Source organism: Schistocerca serialis, chromosome 2, assembly GCF_023864345.2.
Source record: "Schistocerca serialis cubense isolate TAMUIC-IGC-003099 chromosome 2, iqSchSeri2.2, whole genome shotgun sequence".
NCBI lineage: Eukaryota > Metazoa > Arthropoda > Insecta > Orthoptera > Acrididae > Schistocerca > Schistocerca serialis.
In genome coordinates this window covers 702,381,040-702,403,347 of record NC_064639.1, presented here as the reverse complement: position 1 = coordinate 702,403,347, position 22,308 = coordinate 702,381,040, and the positions used below count along the sequence as shown (strand labels likewise).

Sequence of the window (22,308 nt, the reverse complement as noted above, 5' to 3'; positions counted from 1 at the left end):
AATGATGGAGAATGACTAGTGAGGTTTAGGAAATGGAGAGCGCTCAGAAATGTCGTCAAGAACCATGGGTCCAGGGAGATTAACTGGACAGAAAGAACAGCTTGTTATAATCATTCATAACAAACAGAATGTCAAAACTTGTACTGAATAATTCAAACAATGTTGGAAGGAGAGAAAATTTTAGTGACTGGGGAAAGATCATGAAGGGAGGGAGCACTACACAGTTCTGTTTTGGACCCGCTCCTATTCCTTAAATACATGAATGACCTTCCACGTAACTTTGATCAAGCAGAATTGGTAGTTTTTGCAGACAATATCATTGCTATAATAAATTCATTAGAGAGGAAGCAACATATGAGATTGTTAAACATGTTTTTCCAAGATTTACCATGTGATTCTCTGAAAATTGACTCTCACTTATTTTCAACAAACATACAGTTCTGTTCTGCAGAACAAAAAAAAAAGAGTCATACCAACAATCAATGTACCACATGAATAGTAGTCTGTAAACAGGGCACAATGCTCCAAATTTTTGTGTGTACATATTGAGGAAAACAAACTGGATGAAGCTGATTACTGAGCAGCTCAATTAAGTAAAGCTACTTTTGCTCTTTCTCCAGTTGTGAGTCTTGGAAACAAACACATCCTCCTGTACGTATTTTGCACATTTCCTCTTAACCCTTAACATTAAAGCCCAAGTTATTTCGTTTTTATTATTTTAATGGAAGCTTAAAATGTAGAGTACACTTTGGCCAACTTAAGAACAGACCTTCAAAAAAATAAAACCCCACTTATATCTGTTTCAACAGTGATAGTTATGTTTGGCTGTTATAGAACATGTGGTACTACCTATTTAGCCTGTCTGTCATTATTAGGTTGAGGTCGTTGCCACTAGATGATATCTTTCTGTGTGCAGCTGTGGATACTCAACAACAAAACACTTGTTTTCAGAATATCCTGCATTGTTGTTTAGGCAATGCTTATAAAAAAGGACTGCTACAGTGATTGACATTGGATTTAGCAGCTCAGAAAGTGAAGAAGAATGTTACTTCATTATAGACTGAAAGTGACGACAGTTCATCAGTTGAGTGACAAGTGCTCACCAGTGGTACAAAAAAAAATACATTTACTGTGCTGCATCCAGCTCCTCCATGATTTGTGTTCACAGAACAATGTTGTGAAATACTTGGCTAGAGGTCATAGTTACACAGAAACTAAAAAATGACTTCAATTTTCAGGGTATTTTGCTCGGAGTCTACTGCATGAGTATACCTGAGATTTTACACTCATATTCAGAAAAAAACCCACCTTGAATGGCTCAAGATAGGACATTCATATTCACATGACACACACATTAGTATGATCTGCAGAAATGATCAGCACTTCAGTCACCTCAGCTCAGCATGTGTCTTGTTGCCTAGAAGGCAAAGGGTACACCAAAGGCCCTGATAACTTGTTCCATGTATGATAGTATCAACGTGTATAATTCATGAATGGCATACTGTGTGTAGCCATCCAACCAGCATTCACCTGGTTCCAAAGTTCATATGTGGTGGTTGACACTGGGTCACAGTGCTGCACCTATTGTTTCACCATATCTCTCATTATTTTCAACTGACAACAAGTCTGGTGATCTGGTGGGCCAGGGCAAAAGGTTGACACCCTGCTACACCAAAAAGGCACACGTTCATGCAGTGATATGTGGTTGTGCACTGTCTTGCTGAAAAACGGCATCTGGGGTTTTGTGCAAAAAGGGTATGGCTACATGTCGTAGGATGTCATTCACGTAGGTCACACTTGTCACAGTGCTCTGGACATGCACGAACTATGATTTGTGGTTGTACCCAACGCCCCCCCCCCCCCCCTCCCCCACAGCATACAGTCTCGGGTTGGCACTGTACGTCTTGTGTGAATGCAGTCACTGTGATGCCACTCCCCATGTCTGCAGTGAACCAAACTGCGGCCATCATTTTCAAACATACCGAATCTGGATTCATCCTTAAACACTATCTGATCCATTCCTGTCCCCATTGATGTGGTTCCATACACCATTGCCGCCTAACATGTCTCTGCACATTTGTCAAAGGTAGGCGGAGAAGTGGACGCCGAGTACGTAATCCATACTGTAATAAATGGCAACGGGCTGTCATCCCTGATAGTGTACGAGGTGTTAAACTTTTCCACTGTTATGTCAGGGCCAAAGAGGATGCAGATCTGTCCTGCAATGCCGTTTGGATGAGATGTCAATCTTCTTGAGGAGGGGATGTGGCGTGGGTGTTGGGGGTGGGGGAGGGTCATGGTGGTGCAACCTGACACATCTTGTATTCTACGCCCGTGTGTGGAACATTCTGCACACACCCATTGTGCTGGAGATACACTTTGTCCCACATGAGCAGCAATTTCACAGATGGATGCATCACATTCTCTAATGCCAATAATGCACCCTCTTTCAAACTTACTGATTTGATGGTACAGTTTGCACAAATGTCTGCTCACGTCACACTGATCCATTACCTTCGGTTTATAGCGACAATGAGAGCTGCACATCCATTTTACCAGTAAGTGGTGTTCCGCCACCATATCGACATTGACCTTGAAGCCATGTGCTGACGTCGTTAGATGCTAATGTACATGCCCTATGAATAAGAATGTCTGGTCTCTAGTTATTCAAGGTGTTTTTTCTGAACACGAATGTATTATAGGTGATTTTGTAACTCATTATTGTGAGTTTTAAGAGCTGTCTTTATATGTCTGTATGCAGTGTCATACATTATAAGATGTTTCAATTAATAAAAAGTATTTTTGTAACAGTTTGAAAACAGAATCATTGAGTTAAGATGTTAATGTCTTACTGAATAATTTTCAGGGGTAGCTTATCACTTAGAAAATACTGATTGCACAAAAGTGGGCAGCAAGACAATGTGGTGTTCACTCACGGTTGTCACGTAGATTTCTCTTCAAGGAGTTATAACAACGAAAATAATTTTTGACAATATACAGTAAATGCATAGACGAAAAAAATCTACTCCCCAAGTGGTGGCAGAACACACCTATAAAAACAAGGGTTAGATATGCAAGCTTTCACAGCCAGCGGCTCCTCCTTCCGCAGAAGGGTTGCAGTGCAAGGAAAAGGAGTGAAGGAAGAGGACTGGAGAGGCTTAGGAAAAGAGGCAGTCTTCGGTAAGTCACCCAGTACCTGGGACAGGGGAGACTTACCGTACAGGATGAAAAGGAAAGACCTCTTTTTTTTGGCAGCTGTCAAAATGTAAGTACTGTTGTTTGTTAGTAGATTTAATATGGACATAAGTGTGTAGCTGGCCATCTGTGAGGATGAGATCAACATCAAGGAAAGTGGCATGGGATTCAGAATAGGACCATGTGAAGTTTAATCGGGAGAAGGTATTTAGAGATTCGAGCAATTTTAACAGGTCAGCCTCACCATGAATCCCATGTGGCAAAGATGTCATCAATTTATTTAAACCAAACCATGGGCTAAAGGCTTATGGATCCCAGGAAACCATCCTCCACGCAAACCCATGAGAAGGTTGGCATAGGAAGGAGCTATCCTGGTTTCCATGGACATACCCTAATCTGTTTTTGTCTGCCCCTTAAAGGTGAAGTAAGTGTTGGTAAGAACAAAGTTGATTAAGGTGAGCAGGAAGGACGTCAAAGATTTGGAATCAGATGGGTGCTGACTGACTGAATGTTCAACAGCGGACTGACCATGTACACGGAGAATGCTGGTGCAGAGGGAGGTGACATCAATGGTGATGAGCTAGGTGTGTGGTGGAAGTGGGACGTTCACGGATTTCAGACAATGTGGAAATGGTTGGTGTCTTTAATAGCAGAAAAGTCTCTGTAGTATGGGTTGCAGGTGTGGATCAACTGAGGCAGATATACATTCGGTAGGTGCTTTGTAGACAGGAACTATAGGATGGCCAGGATGATTGGGTTTGAGGGTCTTAGGAAGAATGTAAAAAGATAGGGGTGCAAGGTTTGGACGGAGTGAGAAATTATATGGCTTGAGGTGTTAGTTGTAGTGAGGGGCCTGAGGTTCTAAGGAGGGACTGCAGGTCAGTTTGAATCACAGGGATGGAATCTTGAGGTTCTGTATGTAGAGGTATGAGACAGCTGCCGTAGGCCTTCACTAACATACGAGTACTCCTGTCAGTCAAGAACCACGGTGGTAGATCCTTTGTCTGCTGGGAGGATAATGATGGAGTCACCAGCTTTCAGGGAATGAAGAGCTGGGAGTTCTGCAAAGGACAGGTTAGAGTCATGTTATAGGGACCTGAGGAATGGTTCCTTCTCACCCCATTTGTTAAGTTACCTCTAACCTCTGGCAACTTTTCTGAACACAGCCCCCTTTTTCTAAACTTCTCCAGTCCTTTTTCTTCACCCCTCTTCTTTACACTTCAACTCTTTTGCTGGAAGCCACTGGCTCCAAAAGCTTGCATACCTAAAACGTTTTCTTTTTATGTGTGTTCTCCTGCTGCCACTTGATGAGTTTTTTCCTTCTTCATGAAGTTAGCCATTTTAACTGCATCGTCACGCTACATTTATTCACTAACGAAACTCATAATAAATAATCCACCACAGTTTGATAAGAATAGTAGCACCTACAACACTAGAGGGAAAAATGACATTTATTACCCATTATTAAAGTTGTTAGTGGCTCACAAAGTAGTTCAAATACTTGCTCAATCACATAAAATGACCCACAAGTTGTGAATCTAACCTAAAAGTCATTTCTACTGGACAACTCTCATTCCACGGACAAATTTTTATTTAAAAGCTTGTAGCATGTAGAAAAGTACTAGTTTCTGAGTGTAGTTGCACGAGTAGGAGTAAGGAATAATATGTTCATTAATGTTAACACCAATCGTGTATACATATCCTGTAAACTAACTTGTTCTACTCTCTCTCTCTCTCTCTCTCTCTCTCTCTCTCTCTCTCTCTCTCTCTCTCTCTCTCTCTCTCTCTCTCTCCCCCCCCCCCCCTCCCTCTCCATTGCTCCAACATAATGAAAATAATTAATAATTAATTCCTGACATCTTGTTAAGATTTACAATACAACATTGATATCAAACGGGGGAAAATGACGATGCCCTGAATCAATATGAAAGTTAACCAATACATGGAAAAAAAACTAAAGTTCTCAATTAGATACAATAATTTATTTTCCATCTCAACAACAGGCACTACAAAATATCCGATATTTAAGTCTTGTTGAAACTCAAGCTACAGAAGAATAGAACTTTTAGAAAGCTCTCAATGTATATATTATAAATAGTTACATAGGAATGGAGGTATCACATTTGTTGATGTGACAAAGTGTCTAGCTGCAAAAATAGAAATGAACGCACCCACTAATGCCGGAGACTTACCCAGTAATTATTGCTTCTTGAAGCGTACCACAATAATGCCACAATTATGCTTGACACTAAAGTTTGCATGATTCAGGCTCCTTCCAAGCATTGGAAAATTTATATAAAACTGATAGCCCTACTACAACTGATACAATTTTAAGGGCTACATTGGTTCAGAAAAATCAGTGTCAACTGAATAAATAGCTATACTATCACCAGTATCAATTTTTACATCTAGCACTTTACAACAACATTTAAGTAACTATGTCATTGTCATCATTGCCATTATTGCCATTATATTGTCGTCATCACCACCATCGCACTGACCAGTATAACAGAGATCAGTAGAAGTTGTTCCTGGTTTTGTTTTGTTTCGTTCAGTCATCATCAAAAATTTCTTATAAAAAGGGAGGCACTGCATCATTATAACCCATTTATAATAAAATGGGAAAGATAATTACCTTACAATAATTTATTGTGTACAAATTACTGCACATAAGCTGTATCACAAATGTTCATATTACAAATATAAAACAAATGGTTCACTATATACACAACACTTGTAATATGCACTAGTTACTGTCCTGCAACTGTCTACTTGCTGCACCAATAACAGTATATTTCCTTTACTTTCCTGCTGCTACTCTCTTCATGTGATTAAGGGCACTGCCTGCCTTGAACCACTGTATCTGCTGTTCATTCATTGTGTGATTCAACTGTATCTGCTCTTTCTTTCCATCTGCATGTTTCACTTCTGCTGTTACAGGCTGAAACAAACAGCAATATTTACAATTCTGCAGGCATTTAAATATTTTTGAAATGTGTCAATACAAAGAGACAAAAATGACAAATAAATACTGCTGCTAAACTATCATATTTATATGTACATCCTGCAAAACACTGAAGTGCATGTTAAAGAGTACTTCCCACTTATCGCATTAGGGTTGCCTTCTGTTCCATTCACTTATGGAATGCATAAAGAATAACCTATAACCTATCCAGGGTGTAATTTATTTATTAATTTAATTCTGGCTTTCAGTTGCAGGAGAAATAGCCTAAGATGGTTTGCATGAGAAGTTTTGTGATTGATATCCTTCGTAGACTTAGTTTATTTTCCAGGTAACCAACCAAATTGAATGCAATCATTCAATTTCATGCCTTAACAAAGGGTTATTCCCAGGTATTTGTACAAGTTGACTGATTGCAACATCAACGAATGACAATTGGAGTCTAAAGATATTAGATTTTTGCGTTTTGTGAACTGCAGAATTTTACATTTCTGAACATTCAAAGCAATTTGCTGGTCTCTGCACTACTTTTTAATCTTCTTAATATCTGGCTAAATATTTCTGCAGCTATTCTCAGAGAGTACATTATAGGTAACTGTGTAATACAAAAAAATGTGAGGTTACTCTTAATACTATCTTACAGGTCAGGAAACACTGAAGCTGCCTGACTGACTTGACTCATGGCTTTCAGCCACATGAGGTAAGTGGAAGTTGGGATTCACGTAACCGATGTTTTCAGAACCCATGCTGGCCTGCATGTAGGTCTTTCTGATTGATATGCCATTCTCTCTGACCTTACAATATGTTCTAAAATCCTGCAACAGACGTACGACAAGGACACTGAAAGATAGCTTTGTGAATAACTTCTGAAATGTTTCTTATAGACAGGTGTGAGCTTTGCCTTTTCCTACTACTACATACAAACTTTTGGTTGACGAGTCTTTGGTGTATTATGGTTGAAGAGGGGGCTTAAGTCGGTCACATATTTATATCACTACGTGACTAACCCAAGGCACAGTAAACTGGTCCCAGTTGCAGATTGCCTACATAACAGCTTCCATGGGATACACGAACTTTATTTTCAGTACGTCATAATTCTTGACCAAATTTAAAATGCCGCCATAATCTACTGATTAAAGAGTTATAATTTTACATTACAGGTTTAACACAGCTAGACAAGTATTGCCTTTAGAAACTGTGCATACGTCTCACAACCAACAGCATGCAAATGTCCTGACTACATTCATAAAATACTTGAGAATGAAAGGATTTATCAAGTTCAAACATACTGAAAACACACCTACACAGAACTCTTTCTTGCTTTACACTTAAGGTCAAATATTTAATGCATTAACTCACTTGTAAAGTAATCAGACTTTTAAAACTGTTTTATACCTGGGAGCTTTACTGGCTCCGTATAGTGTCTGACAGGGAACCAGTTGGAACCTAGAGCTTGGTTCAGTTTTAGCAATTTCAGCTGCTTCTCAACTGACACAAATTAATCCCCTTTGCAGTGGTGTGGTAATTAAATTGTGACACTACGAATGGAAATTCATGCTATGAGGGGAAGTCAAACGAAAATCTTAAATATTTTTTACTGAACAAAAATGGAATAGAAACGTATAATTTTTGGACATAATCTCCCTGTCGTACAACAACCTTCCTCCAATGCATAGGAAGTACATCGATTCCTCTAGGGGGAAGGGAAACTTTTGAAATTTCTTCCCTCCCATCATCTCTCTGAGAGGTCCAAACATGTGGCAATCACTCAGTGTGAAGGCTGGTGAGTCAAGTTGGATGTGGCAGAATATAAAAGTGCAGGTCATCGATGGTTGCAAGTGTTGCATGGGCAGTACGAGGCCAAGTATTATCATGTTGCAATATAACACCTGTAGTCAGCAATCCATGGTACTTTGATCGTAATGCAGGCTAAACCAAATGACTGTGTCCAAAACTTCTTGGGTTTTGGTAATGTGGAATGGCATGATTCCTTGCCTGCTCTCTCGTTTTGATTTGGTGGTAGTGTAATTACGTTTCATTTCCTGTAAATGATTCTCGCAAAGAAGCCATAACCATCAGCTTCTGAGTGCCGCTCAAGTTCTTCGCAGATGTCAACTTGTTGCTCTTCCAGTTCTAGAGAGAGGTGCTGTGGCATCCATCTAGCAAACACTTTGAGAAACTTGAAGACTTCATATTTACGGCTATTTCATTCATTGTCACATGGCGTTTTTCCATCACCATGGCTTCAACTGCCACAGTAGATGGGTGTCATGATGTGCTATGCCAGACGTGAATGCTGAGTGTCTGTCACAGAAATCGTGCCATGTCTGACTTTTCTACTCTACTCGCACACTTTCAGCAGTAATGGACATGTGTCCCCGTACTAGAACTTCATTTTCTGATGGATTTCAATAAGTTTCATACCTTTGCTGCTCAGAAAAAGTATGACAGAATGCTGCTCTTCCTTGGTGCATGTCACAAGCTGGGAAACCATTTTGAACAGGTATTAAGGACACATTTCACTAGTCTGTAGCATGTTGCCACCTGTAGGGCATGTCTTACATCACTTTGGATAGTGCCACTAACTTACACAACAATGGTACAAAATATATATTTTTAATTACAGGTTTAATGTTTTCACCTGACTCCCCCTTGCAAAATGGGGCATTTGAAGAACAGAATTCAGAATTTCTGCTTTTGCTTTGCTATCCTGTGCTACTCAAGAGAGTCTGGACATTAAACTTGGTGCCACTCATAGCCTTCACATATGATCAGAAATTTTTAGATTTTGTGAGAGTTCTTTAGAAACGATTCTGTCACTGAAGTCTTTACAATTTCCCCTTTACAGAGCCAAACATGTTCCTCCAAGCAATGCTCCATCTATACTTCTGTGCTTTCTCTTGTACCTAGTGGCAGACAGCACCTTAATCTTGCTGGTAATGGGGATGAGAGTAATATTCCCCCTTCTCACTGGACCCTGCTTTCTGTGTACTGTCATCTAGTGACCACGTTATCAACAAGATTATAAAGCCTAATCTTCTACCACCCATCCCATTGAAAGGATCCCTTGACATTGACATACCACTCACACACCACTCTCAGTCAAGTGTATGAGTGGTGACAAATTCTGTATTTCCTGTTATGTGGACAGCATAGTACCTTAGCTGCATTTGGTAATGCATAATGGGGATAGATCTGATGTCAACAATTACCGTCCAATCTCCCTTCTAACAGCTTTATCCAAAATTTTTGAGAAAGTAATGTATTCAAGAGTAGCTTCACATATCTGTAAAAATGAAGTACTAACAAAATGTCAGTTTGGTTTCCAGAAGGGTTTTTCAACAGAAAATGCCATATATGCTTTCACCAGTCAAATTTTGAATGATCTGAATAACCGAACACCACCCATTGGGATTTTTTGTGATCTCTCAAAGGCTTTTGATTGTGTAAATCATGAAATTCTGCTAGACAAGCTCAAGTATTGTGGCATGAGTGGGACAGTGCACAAATGGTTTAATTCGTACCAACTGGAAGAGTGCAGAAAGTTGAAATAAGTAGTTCTCGTAACATGCAAAGATCTGCACATTCCTCAAACTGGGGAACTATCAAGAATGGGGTTCCACAAGGGTCAGTCTTGGGTCCTTTGTTGTTCTTATTATATATTAATGACTTGCCATTCTATATTCATAAAGAGGCAAAGTTAGTTCTCTTCGCTGATGATACAAGTATAGTAATCACACCTGAGAAACAAGAATTAACTGATGAAATTGTCAATACTGTCTTTCAGAAAATTACTAAGTGGTTCCTTGTAAACGGACTCTCACTGAATTTTGATAAGACACAGTACATACAGTTCCGTACAGTGAATGGTATGACGCCATTAATAAATATAGACCTTAATCAGAAGCATATAGCTAAGGTAGAATATTCCAAATTTTTAGGTATGTCCATTGATGAGAGATTAAATTGGAAGAAACACATTGATGATCTGCTGAAACGTTTGAGTTCAGCTACTTATGCAATAAGGGTCATTGCAAATTTTGGTGATAAACATCTTAGTAAATTAGCTTACTACGCCTATTTTCACTCATTGCTTTCATATGGCATCATATTTTGGGGTAATTCATCACTGAGGAATAAAGTATTTATTGCACAAAAGCGTGTAATCAGAATAATAGCTGGAGTCCACCCAAGATCATCCTGCAGACATTTATTTAAGGATCTAGGGATATTCACAGTAGCTTCTCAGTATATATACTCTCTTATGAAATTTGTTATTAACAACCAAACCCAATTCAAAAGTAATAGCAGTGTGCATAACTACAATACTAGGAGAAAGGACGACCTTCACTATTCAAGATTAAATCTAACTTTGGCACAGAAAGGGGTGAATTATACTGGCACTAAAGTATTTGGTCACTTACCAAATAGTATCAAAAGTCTGACAGATAACCAACAAGTATTTAAGAAGAAATTAAAAGAATTTCTGAATGACAACTCCTTCTACTCCATAGAGGAATTTTTAGATATAAATTAAGAAAAAAAGAAAAAAAAAATATATATTAAAAAAAAAATAAAAATAAATAAAAAAAAATAAAAATAAAAAATAAAGAAAAACAAAAAAACACAAAAAATAAAATTGTTATATTAACTTAAGTATGTTGTTAAATTAACCTAATATGTCATGTATTGGAAAATTCGACTCGTTCCACATCATTACGAAATATCGTATTCATGATCCATGGAACTAGTATTAATCTAATCTAATCTAATCTATCCCTGGTACATGTCTCGGTATGTTTCTTAACACACCCATTTGCAGTATGTTCCAGTCACTTGATTTGAAAATGCTTACAGACAGCAACCATTTCAACTCATGCCCAAGAATAATATTCATAGTGGGGCTGCACTGTAAACAACTATAAATTTATTTTGTTGATTATCTTAATTTTGTATCAGTTATAACACAAGTTCCTGTTAAGAACTGATTCAAATACACATAACGTTTCTGTGTGATATACCTCCTTTTGTTTATGAGTATGTAGATATTCTGAACATGCTGTTGCCTACTAACTGCAGTTGGCCAGGTTTATAGTACCGAAACAACTTAACAACTGTTGGTACTAACGCCATTAGACATACTGAAATAGCTACTTCCATCAATCACCATCCCATGGCTCTTTAGAAAGTGAAGTAGAAGTAGTAGTAGTAGTAGTAGTACTACACTCCACTAGTAAGATGCAAGCTGCAGGAGGTTTAACAGACTGGAAACCTATTTAAAGGGTGCAACACAAAGTGTGCTTGAATTGTGATTAACTAGCTATCTTAGATGTTTATCTCCTAAACATATTTAAGACAATATCTTAATTCTGCAGGTTAATGCAACTGATGAATAGTTCACTTTCACTACAAATTTTACATCTCAATACAAGCTAGTAAATGTATTACTCAATACATGGACATCTTCCAGAGATCAAAAATTTTGTTTTTTGTTGATTATGATTAAGTTGTAGGTTATTATTTTACTGATGTACAAATATTTTTAAAAAAATGTGTTTAGAAATTATTTCTACAAATATAAAAAAAGTAAAATAATAAAGTAGCTCAAAATAAGAATCAAACCACTAGAAATTGTGTTGAACATATTCTGTTAAATTTTGAAGTGGTCTTATGAAATTGTTAAATTTATTATTATTTACATAAATTTTTGGGTTATAATTTGAAAAGCATCCTTTGTGTGTGTGTGTGTGTGTGTGTGTGTGTGTGTGTGTGTGTGTGTGTGTGAGAGAGAGAGAGAGAGAGAGAGAGAGAGAGAGAGAGAGAGAGAGAGAGAGAGAGAGAGAGATTAATATGACTGCTTGAATTGCATTTTTCTCCCATGTGCAGTAAATGGGATAAATAGTGAATATAAACTTCTATTTATCATCTTACTTATGTACAAATATAAAAAATATTTTTGTAACATTGCTAGTATTCCATCCTGGATTTCCCATTGTTTAAATATAAACTCCTGCATCTTTCATTACTAATATTAATACACAGTAAGAAATTAGCTCAAAAAATCTTTTGCATGACACGGGAACAATTTATACCTCATCAAAACAACCATGCCAATATTATGAAGAAGATATAATGGAGATCATGAAATAGGTTGAGTTCAAATAATTATTTACAACTTTATGATTGAAATTTAGGTTCAAGTTCTAATATGTTATCTTTCTGCTTCCGCTCTTTAAGAAGTTGAACAGTGAGCCAAATTAGTTCACTATTAAACTTAGGTTTGCAACAAACAATTTTTTGCTGTCCATACAAATGACTAGTGTTAGAAGTTTGGTTTAATGAGGAAGAAATTATAAAAGTAACTAAATCCTTACCTTTCCTGGTGCAAGATTTTTAAGACCAAGAAGTGAGATCTTATCTGTAGGTTGTATCTTGTCATAGTCTGCAGGATTAGCAAATGTGAGTGGCAATAGACCCTGCTTCTTCAGGTTGGTCTCATGGATACGAGCAAATGACTTTACAATGATGGCTCGACCACCCAGATGGCGGGGTTCCAGGGCAGCGTGTTCCCTGCTGCTTCCTTCCCCTGAGAAACATTTAATGTCAAGTCATATAAGGAATAGCATTCTATTTAATTTCTAACACAGAAGACGTGCTTACCCTCTCTCAAACTTTCTTATCTAATATGTGAACACAAAAATGGCAAGAACAGATACGTTTGACACCAGAGATTTAAAATTACTTTGCTGAAACAACAAGCTCTGGATTATGTCACAAGTTCGACATAGACTGACCAGTTTATGACATAGTAGTATATGGACTACCAAAATGATCCAATACTGTTGGAAACAATCTAGCAGGTACACATATCACTGTGAGGAGACAACTCGTTTCGTTTAGCAAAATGAAATTTTCATGGAACACTATGAATACTGATAAATAAATGCTGTGTACAAACTCTTGGAGCTGTTGAGAGATCCCACGGCCATATAACCAAACATGACATCCTTTCACTGTGTTCTTGTCAGTCAATCAGTATCCATTGTTTACAGTAAAGCTTCAGTAAAAGTCCTTCCATTTATGCTGTCATTACAACTGCACAATCATTTTTCATACCTCTATTCAGAATTATTACCTACTGAACTGAAATTAGGGAACTTGGGAGCAAGATTGCCCCATGGTTCAGACTATTCTGTGTGAGCACACCATCACCCCCATAGCTCACAATTATTGATTTACCTCCGTTTCAGCAAAGACATACAGTATAATGACGTTATCCTCAACTCGTTACATATCTGGAAAGGAGTGAAATATTAATCACGGAAAAAAGCAAAATAAATATGACAAATGGAAATTATGATCTCTGTCTCACTTCTGTTTTCCCTCGTGAAGGAAAAATTATCTTGCCACCCCTCTCCTCTACGAAAGGGCAAGAAGAGATTGTTACAGTGTAATGTGAAGGCTCCTGTATGCCTTGTGATGACAGAGAGAAAACAAACTATGTTAAGGAAAAATAACTGGAGTGGATGGAAGTCACTGCAACAACTCATCACCAATTGCTGCTTTAATGCCAATCCACAGCACAGTGTAAATAACGAAGTCGGAAAAGAAATGGATATGGTTTCTCGCGAAAGAGTTCCTGGCTATTATTGTTTATCTCCAGAATTATCTGGGGCACCACTGACTTTTACTTCACAATTTAATAGCTATCAATCTTCTTTTCTTTTTTCTTTTTACACACTGTATATCTTGCCAGCAATACACTATGGAATATGTTATATGTGAACTAGTAGTCCACTTGATTCTTTGACAGCATTAAGGTTTTTTGGGGACAGTCAACTATATATGTCCGTGCTTAACTGATTAAGTGTTGTTCTTCCACATTACTCAAGTTCTGAGTTGAACATCCATAGCACCTAAACGTTTAACACTACTCACTGCTTTCCTTCCAACTACGCTTAGCAGCACAGAACTTACTTCCTCCTGGGAACTGCATCCTAACATCACAACCCATCCGAGTTCTAAGTGACACTATAGGCAACAATATGGGAAGGTTAGATTGCTACTCACCACATATAGGTGGTGTTGAGTCACAGACAAGTGCGATGAAAAAGAACACTAGAAGTATTTCAGTTTTTGGACAAAGTCCTCCTTTGGAAATAGAAACGCATGCACACAAAAACACATATGTCCACGGTCACCAAGCATTAAACCCCTACTGCAAGTGCCTCTGATGTGAGTAACTGTCTATTTGGGGAGCAAGGAAGATGTGTGGAGTGGGGATACAGAGGGATAACAGTGTAAAGATGGGAGTAGATGCTAGTTGCTACCTGTGGGAACATGCAGGAGGATAGGGCTGCCAGATGCAGTGTTGGGAGTAGGAGGAGGAGGCTAAAGGGGAGGAAGGAAAGGACAATGTAGGTGCATTGGCAGAACAGAAGTACTGGGCGGGAGCAGGGGAGGAGGTAGGCAGGTGGAGAACATGGATATTCTCCCTGGTCTTCCAACTGTGTACCCCCCCCCCCCACCCCCTTCTCTGCTCACTTGCTAGTACTACACATGCCTTCTATCCTGTTAATGCACCCATACTGTCCTTTCCTCTCCATAAACCCCCCCCCCCCCACACACACACACACAGCCTCTCAATACCACACCCAGCAACTCTATCCAGTCCCCAGCACATCCCTGGACACACCAACAGGCACCACTAACAGCTTCCCCTACTCCTACCCTGCTATCCCTTCCTTCCCCAACCCATACCTATTCTTCGCTCCCACTCTACCCACCCCATCTAGATTCTTGTTAATATCAGGTTATGTAGCAGCAGCACTTTAGTGCCTGGAGACAGCGGCCATGTGTGTGTGAGTTGTTCTAATGTGTATGTGTTCCCTATGTCTGAAGAAGGAGTTTACGCTAAAGCTGAAATATTTCTAGGTTCTTTTACACTGCCTGTCTGCGACTCAAGGCCTCTTCTATGTGGCGAGTAGTTATCTATCCTTTCGTACTGTCATACCAGTGTTTCACATGATTGCTGTAAAAGAGTCTTAACAAGGTACGAAATACCAGTTAAGAATACTACTCACCGTAATTCTCATCTCCAACAGCTACCCATCTTACACCCTTCGCTTTGTAGGCTCTCGCAACATCTGGGACTGGTCCCCATTCACCAGTAAGTTGATTTTTCACTTTGTTCATTTCACCATTATCAGCATTCACAGCTCTAAAATTCAAGAAATAATCAATCAACCAACCACTAACTTATGTGCTTCATTACAACAACACTACAAAAGTAATTTATAAGGGCCAACCGCAAGTGAAGAACATTCTGCCATACCGAGATATTCTTTAATAATAATACAGAAACTGAATGGACATGTTTTGGCACATACTTTGTCTACTGTTTCACATTGTTGCCTCCGATATTAAGACACTTCTTGTACCTTGACACCACTTTGTGTATACCCTCATTATACCACGTGGCTGCCTAGCTATTCAAGAAGGCCACTACAGCATCCTTGAGGTCTTCATCATTTGTGAAGCATTTACCAGCAACGTTTCCTTCAGTTTTGGCAACAGCAGAAAGTCCGAACATGCCAGGTCTGGACTGTATGGAATATGTTTGAAGATGTTCCACTGGAATTTCTCATACAGGAAGGCTTGTGTCTGCTGGGCAGTACACAGACATGCAGTGTCATGCAACAAAACAATTCCATGTGAGAGCTTGCCACTTCAGCAGTTTCGGGAAGCCCAATGAAAACATTCAGGGGTATCACAGTGTACGTCACTGTTGACTGTTGTGTTGTAAGGCATGAAATCGATGAGTAGTGACCCTTCACTGTCTCAGAATACAGAAGCCTTGAGTTGTTGAGTTGATTCAGTTTGTCTGAACTTGTGTGGCTCCTTTGGTGACTAACAATGATGCCACTCCATAGACTGTCACTCCATTATGAGGGTGTTATGAGTAACCCAGAGTTCTTTTCATGTAATGATCTGTTCAATGAACATGTTGCCACCCCTTTCTTAATATTCCCAGAAAGCTAATGCAGCTTCTATTCCTGCAGCTTTCTCATCAGCTGTGAGCATCTGTGGAACAGACCATGCACAAATTTTGTGGCACCCCAAGTGCTGACTGAAAATTTCATGCACAATTGAACGTTTCCTGACATTCTTCATGCATGTTGCTACTTGTTAATCATCAATTATCTTAAATGATGCAAACCATCTTGTGTTTCAGCCCATCTGTGATGATGAAGGGCCACCCTGATCTATCTTTATCATGAATATCTGTTCTCCCATTCTTAGAGATTATGCATTGCTTTTCGATACTGGTTACATTCATTAAACTTTTGCAGTAAATGATAAATCTGCAATGAATGTCACAGGGTCTAATATTTTCCACCTGCAGAAACTGAATAACACCTTGTAACTCTCAGTTGGTGAGATTTACAGTCAGCATAGCCATGATCACAGCTATCTCTGCACTTACCGTGTAACCAGGTCCTACTCACAACCACATGCAGTGACTGTCCACATCACAATAAACACCAAAAACAATGAGCGCCCGCTGCAACACAGATGCGTAGACTGTGACACAAATATTCTTTAATTTCTGGATGGCTCTTACACCAAAGGTTCAAAAATATAAACCAATGCTTGTAATATTTTTATGTAGTCATTCAACTTATTGAGAACGTATAAAAAGACCAAGAGAAGTGCTTTAAAGAATTTTTTAAGTTAAACTTTTATGAGGCTTGTTTGAGAATAATATATATAAACTCTGCTTACAGGAGAACATTTATACAAAACTCTTCTCCTGTTACAACATTACCAAATGAAGATACATTACAGTCATTATCATTCAACTCAGCTTGCTCAGAAATTGACATCACCTATTTTATTGTGTGCTCCCACAACTCGTTAATTGATACTTACATGTTTGGTTAAGTTCATAAGCTTCTTGTGTAACCAAGATTAATATTGATCTTGACATTTTATGCATCATTGATGAGAAATGAACAACAATTTGCTGCTTTCATCTATTACGGTCCCTTTCTCTCCTTTCACAGTATTGCACAGGGTGTTACAACATAGCTACTATAATTTACTACAAAAAGCACTAAAGTCATGCATAATCTGAAATGCAGCATGAAGCATGAATTACTGCACGCGTGCGAAAGCACACACAGTAGTTACTGCTCTCCCCCCCCCCCCCCCCCCAAAACATTGAGAGGATATTTAAAGTGTGAGAAAATGTAGGGATTAAAACATACTGATATGTGATTCATCCTGAAATAATACTGTTTATGCACCAATAAAATTACATACCATTATCTGTTTTAGTACTGCATGAATATGTGTGTGTGTGTGTGTGTGTGTGTGTGTGTGTGTGTGTGTGTGTGTGTGTGTGTTTTAAAGTAATCTGAAAATGATTGCTGGTGACAGCCAAAATCTGTAATATTGTGAAGTTACTGTGCAAACTTGTTAATGAATAAATTAATTTTTTTAGGGCATTACCACAATTTCCCAACCAACCTTGATTATTGAGCTGCTGTCTTTTCTGAAAGCTTGTTTTAATAGAATATCTGCTTTATATTCTTATTTTTCCTCCAGTTTTAGAAAGAAAGCTAACTTAATGATCTATGAATATCTTACCCTATGAACATGTTATTCGAAATGTTATCGAGATGGCCACGATATTTCAGCCATGGGCCTGCTGCAGAGATGTGATCAGTTGTGCACTTGCCCTTTACCTGTAACAATGAAAATTGTGTCTTTAGCCTATATTGATATTAAGGTCCTTGTTTGATTACAAAAGCAGAAGCTAGTAGAGAAAACAAAAATAATACAGTCAAGCAAGGACACTAGTGATGTATTCAAAATGGTGAAATTATGAAGAGAGAACTGCACAAAATAATACTTCAAGTTAATGCTTTATAAACTGTCAAACTTCAAATACAAGAAATTTATTTATTTATTTATGCACGTTCCACCCCCCTAAACCACTGGACCAATTTCAACCAAACTTTGTAAACATGTCACTTAATGAGTGGAGATAAACACTGTGGGGTACGACCTACCTAACATCAGATGGGCAGGGGTGGGGTTGAAAAGGAGAGGAACAGAGAAGGAGAAATGAACAGTTGGTGTGCCGATGGAAAGCAGTGCACATTGAGCATGAAGCGAAGCAAATCATGAGGAAGTGACAGGACAAAGGGGGCAGAAATGGGTGGAGGGTACGGGGACAACAGTAGGTTACTATAGCCTTGGATGACTTTTGGGAGTGGAGAATGTGTTGTAGGGATAGCTCCCATCTGCAAAGGTCAGGAAAGCTGGTAGAGGTGGGACAATCCAGATGGCTCCAGTTGTGAAACAGGCACTGAATGTGGGCATGTAATGTAAAGCTGCATATTGAGCCACATGGTGATCCATTTTGCTCTTGGTCACAGTTTGCCAGTGCCCATTCATGCTGGTGGACAACTTGGTCATACCAACATAAAAATCTGAGCAATGATTGCAGCAGAGTTGGTATGTAACATGGCTGCTCACACTGGTGGGAATAGGAAGTGCTGGGTGGGTGAACTAGGCAGGTCTTGCATTTGGGTCTTCCACAGGGATATGATACTTGTGGCAAGGCATTGGGATTGAGAGTAGTACAGGGACAGACTAGGATGTTGTGGAGGTTAGGTGGGTGACAGCATGCCACTTTAGGAGGGCTGGAAAGGGTCTTGGGTATAAACCCCTGATGAGAGATGTGGTTCAGTAGTTACAGTCTTGGATCACACCATGTGACAAAGGAGACACTATTTTGTAGCTGGTTCTTGGGGATGGTGGGAGGCGTAGGGGTGGTTGTGGACCTGATACAGGAAATATGTTTGAGGATTAGGTCTGGGAGATAGTGTATCTGTGAAGGCCTTTCTGTAACATTCAGCATACTATGCAAGGGAGCTCCCCGTTACTGCAGATATGCTGTTCCCAGGTGGTCAGGTTGTATAGGAGGGAGTTTTTTGGTGTGGAAGGGATGACCCCTATCTAAATGCAAGTTGTTGGTTGGTAGGTTTAACATGGACAGAGGTGAGGATGGAGCCAGCAGAAAGGAGGTGGTCTGTGTCCAAGAATGTTGGGTTGAGGCTGACCAAGTAAAAGGGATGGGAGAAAAGGTGTTGAGGTTGTAAAGGTATGAAGATAGGGGGCCCAGGTTCAGATCATTAAGATATCATCAATGAACCTGAACCAGAAAAGAGTTAGGGGTTTTGGGAGGCTAGGAAGTCTCATCATCATGCCTATCTGCAACTCAATGTTTCATCTTTATTGCGAGTAGCAATCTATGGAGGAAGGTTCAAAGATTTTAAACAGCTGCACTGTTGTTTGTAGCAACACTGTGACTACACCACAAGAGAAATTATTGTGCGTGTTGGAATTTGTGCAAAATCAAGTCACTGTTCAAGTGCAACGTGCATTCCAACATCAATTCAGCAAGAAGTCATCTCTGCATAAGCAGATTTATGACTGGTATACAAAATTCTTGGAAGTTGGTTGCATACGAAAAGGGAAGAGCACTGGTTGGCGATGCACGTCTGATGAAAGTATCAAGCATATCCGAGATGCGTTCACGACAGGTAGGCGAGGAACTTCAAACTTCCTCAAATGAATCAATGTTTCATTTACTGGGTAAAGCAAACTGCCATAATATAAGAAATTGCGGGTCACAAATCCTGGCATCATCGTTGAACATGAAAGAGATTCACCAGAACTGAATGTGTTTCATGTTGTTTCTGTTCACAAAGTTTATGGACTTTTCCTTTTTGCAGAGTAAACTGACACAGGAATGTAATACCCGGACATGCTGTGAAACTTGTAGTTTCCTCACTTTCACGAAGATTTCAATAATTGCATTTTCATGCATGATGGCGCTCCATTTCATTTTCACCTTGAGGTACAGTTATATTTTAACAACACCATCCCACAACACTGGAATGGAAGAAGTGGACAACAAGATCTTTTTTATTGCTTTTGGCTTCCCAGGTCACCAGACCTCATACCTAGCTTTTTTTTCTGTGGTGGTACATAAAAGAATCCTTGCCCCACCTATGGTAGCTGCTCTTCAAGAACTGAGAAACTAAATTGATGAAGCTGTCCATTCAATAAACACAGACCTGTTGAGATGATGTGACTTACCGAACGAAAGTGCTGGCAGGTCGATAGACACACACACAAACACAAACATACACATGAAATTCAAGCTTTCGCAACAAACTGTTGCCTCATCAGGAAAGAGGGAAGGAGAGGGAAAGACAAAAGGATGTAGGTTTTAAGGGAGAGGGTAAGGAGTCATTCCAATCCCAGGAGCGGAAAGACTTACCTTAGGAGGAAAGAAGGGGTATACACTCGCGCGCGCTACAAAATAGTGTCTCCTTTGTCACATGGTGTGACCCAAGACTGTAACTACTGAACCACATCTCTCATCAGGGGTTTATACCCAAGACCCTTTCCAGCCTTCCTAAAGTGGCATGCTGTCACCCACCTAACCTCCACAACATCCTAGTCTGTCCCTGTACTACTCTCAATCCCAATGCCTTGCCACAAGTATCATATCCCTGTGGAAGACCCAAATGCAAGACCTGCCTAGTTCACCCACCCAGCACTTCCTATTCCCACCAGTGTGAACAGCCATGTTACATACCAACTCTGCTGCAATCATTGCTCAGATTTTTATGTTGGTATGACCAAGTTGTCCACCAGCATGAATGGGCACTGGCAAACTGTGACCAAGAGCAAAATGGATCACCATGTGGCTCAATATGCAGCTTTACATTACATGCCCACATTCAGTGCCTGCTTCACAACTGGAGCCATCTGGATTGTCCCACCTCTACCAGTTTTCCTGACCTTTGCAGATGGGAGCTATCCCTACAACACATTCTCCACTCCCAAAAGTCATCCAAGGCTATAGTAACCTACTGTCCCCGTACCCTCCACCCATTAAAGTTCCATTTTGTTTAAAAGTAGACAGGACTGTTGTGATCAAATCTTCTCTGTAAATATTTTGTATGGTATTCCAATGGCCCATTTCCAAGTTAGTCCACAAGAATTGTCTCCACCGCCCCCCCCCCCCCCCCCCCAATATCTGCTTCAAAACTCTGCATTAACATATCTATCCATGTAACCTTTCAATTCTTTCTTCTGTGATCACATTCCTCTGTTCCAGCTCACTCCCACCTTGATTCAAATTATTTCTGCAATACCTTAAACCGAATACCATACTGGTTGTAACTTGTGCTGGGTATTTCTTGTTATGTTCTTTATCCGTAACCTTTTCTAGTTCTTGAATCTTCTAACTGACGTTATTGCCCAGCACTGGCATTCCCAAAGCAAGAACTGTTCCCATCTCTTCCACGTTAGGTTCATTTATTATCTTGTCAGTGAAACAATAGTTTCAATGCTCTTTCATTTCCTTTCCTGGTAAGGTACAGTGTATGATATTACAAGCAGTCAAGTCAGTGTTACACCAGTCAATATTCCAGCCATTTAAATGGTGTAAACCTGTCATATCTGTTAGGGCCATGTCCAAATTTGTCCCACCCTTCCTTTGTAAGTTCAAAGAGTTCAAGATACAGTCATTATTTTTCAAATGAGTTCAATGATGGTCTCTTCCAGTTCCCTTCTGCTCAGTATGGCACCTCAGTCCCAATACTGATTTTGCATATGTATGTATGTATATCTAAAAATAAAGATGCTGTAACTTACCAAACGAAAGTATTGGTATGTTGATAGAGACAATAACGAACACACACACACACACACACACACACACACACACACACACACACACACACATTTCAAGCTTTCGCAACCCACGGTTGCTTCATCAGGAAAGAGGGAAGGAGAGGGAAAGACAAAAGGATGTGGGTTTTAAGGGGAGGGTAAGGAGTCGTTCCAACCCGGGAGCGGAAAGACTTACCTTAGGGGGAAAACGGGACAGGTATACAGTCCGCGCGCGCGCGTCTACACACACACACACACACACACACACACACACACACACACACACACACACACATATATATATACAGACACAAGCAGACGTATGTATGTATAAATAAGAGACTTCAACTTTGAGAATAACAAACTTCCTGTCAGGGAATAACTGCATG

General features: G+C 39.5%; 1 protein-coding gene across 1 annotated transcript in view; it reads right to left on the bottom strand.

Annotated features, from left to right (window-relative positions):
• Positions 1 to 5,155: 5,155 nt before the first annotated feature.
• LOC126457848 (probable aconitate hydratase, mitochondrial) overlaps positions 5,156 to 22,308 on the bottom strand; it is a 122,697-nt gene continuing 105,544 nt past the window's right edge. Inside the window, exons 12-15 of the mRNA XM_050094488.1 lie at positions 17,810 to 17,907; positions 15,241 to 15,377; positions 12,532 to 12,743; positions 5,156 to 6,136 (exon numbers count right to left, since the gene is read on the bottom strand). Of these exons, the coding sequence (XP_049950445.1) occupies positions 5,996 to 6,136; positions 12,532 to 12,743; positions 15,241 to 15,377; positions 17,810 to 17,907 (588 nt within the window). The 3' untranslated portion in view covers positions 5,156 to 5,995. The remainder of the gene's footprint in view (positions 6,137 to 12,531; positions 12,744 to 15,240; positions 15,378 to 17,809; positions 17,908 to 22,308) is intronic.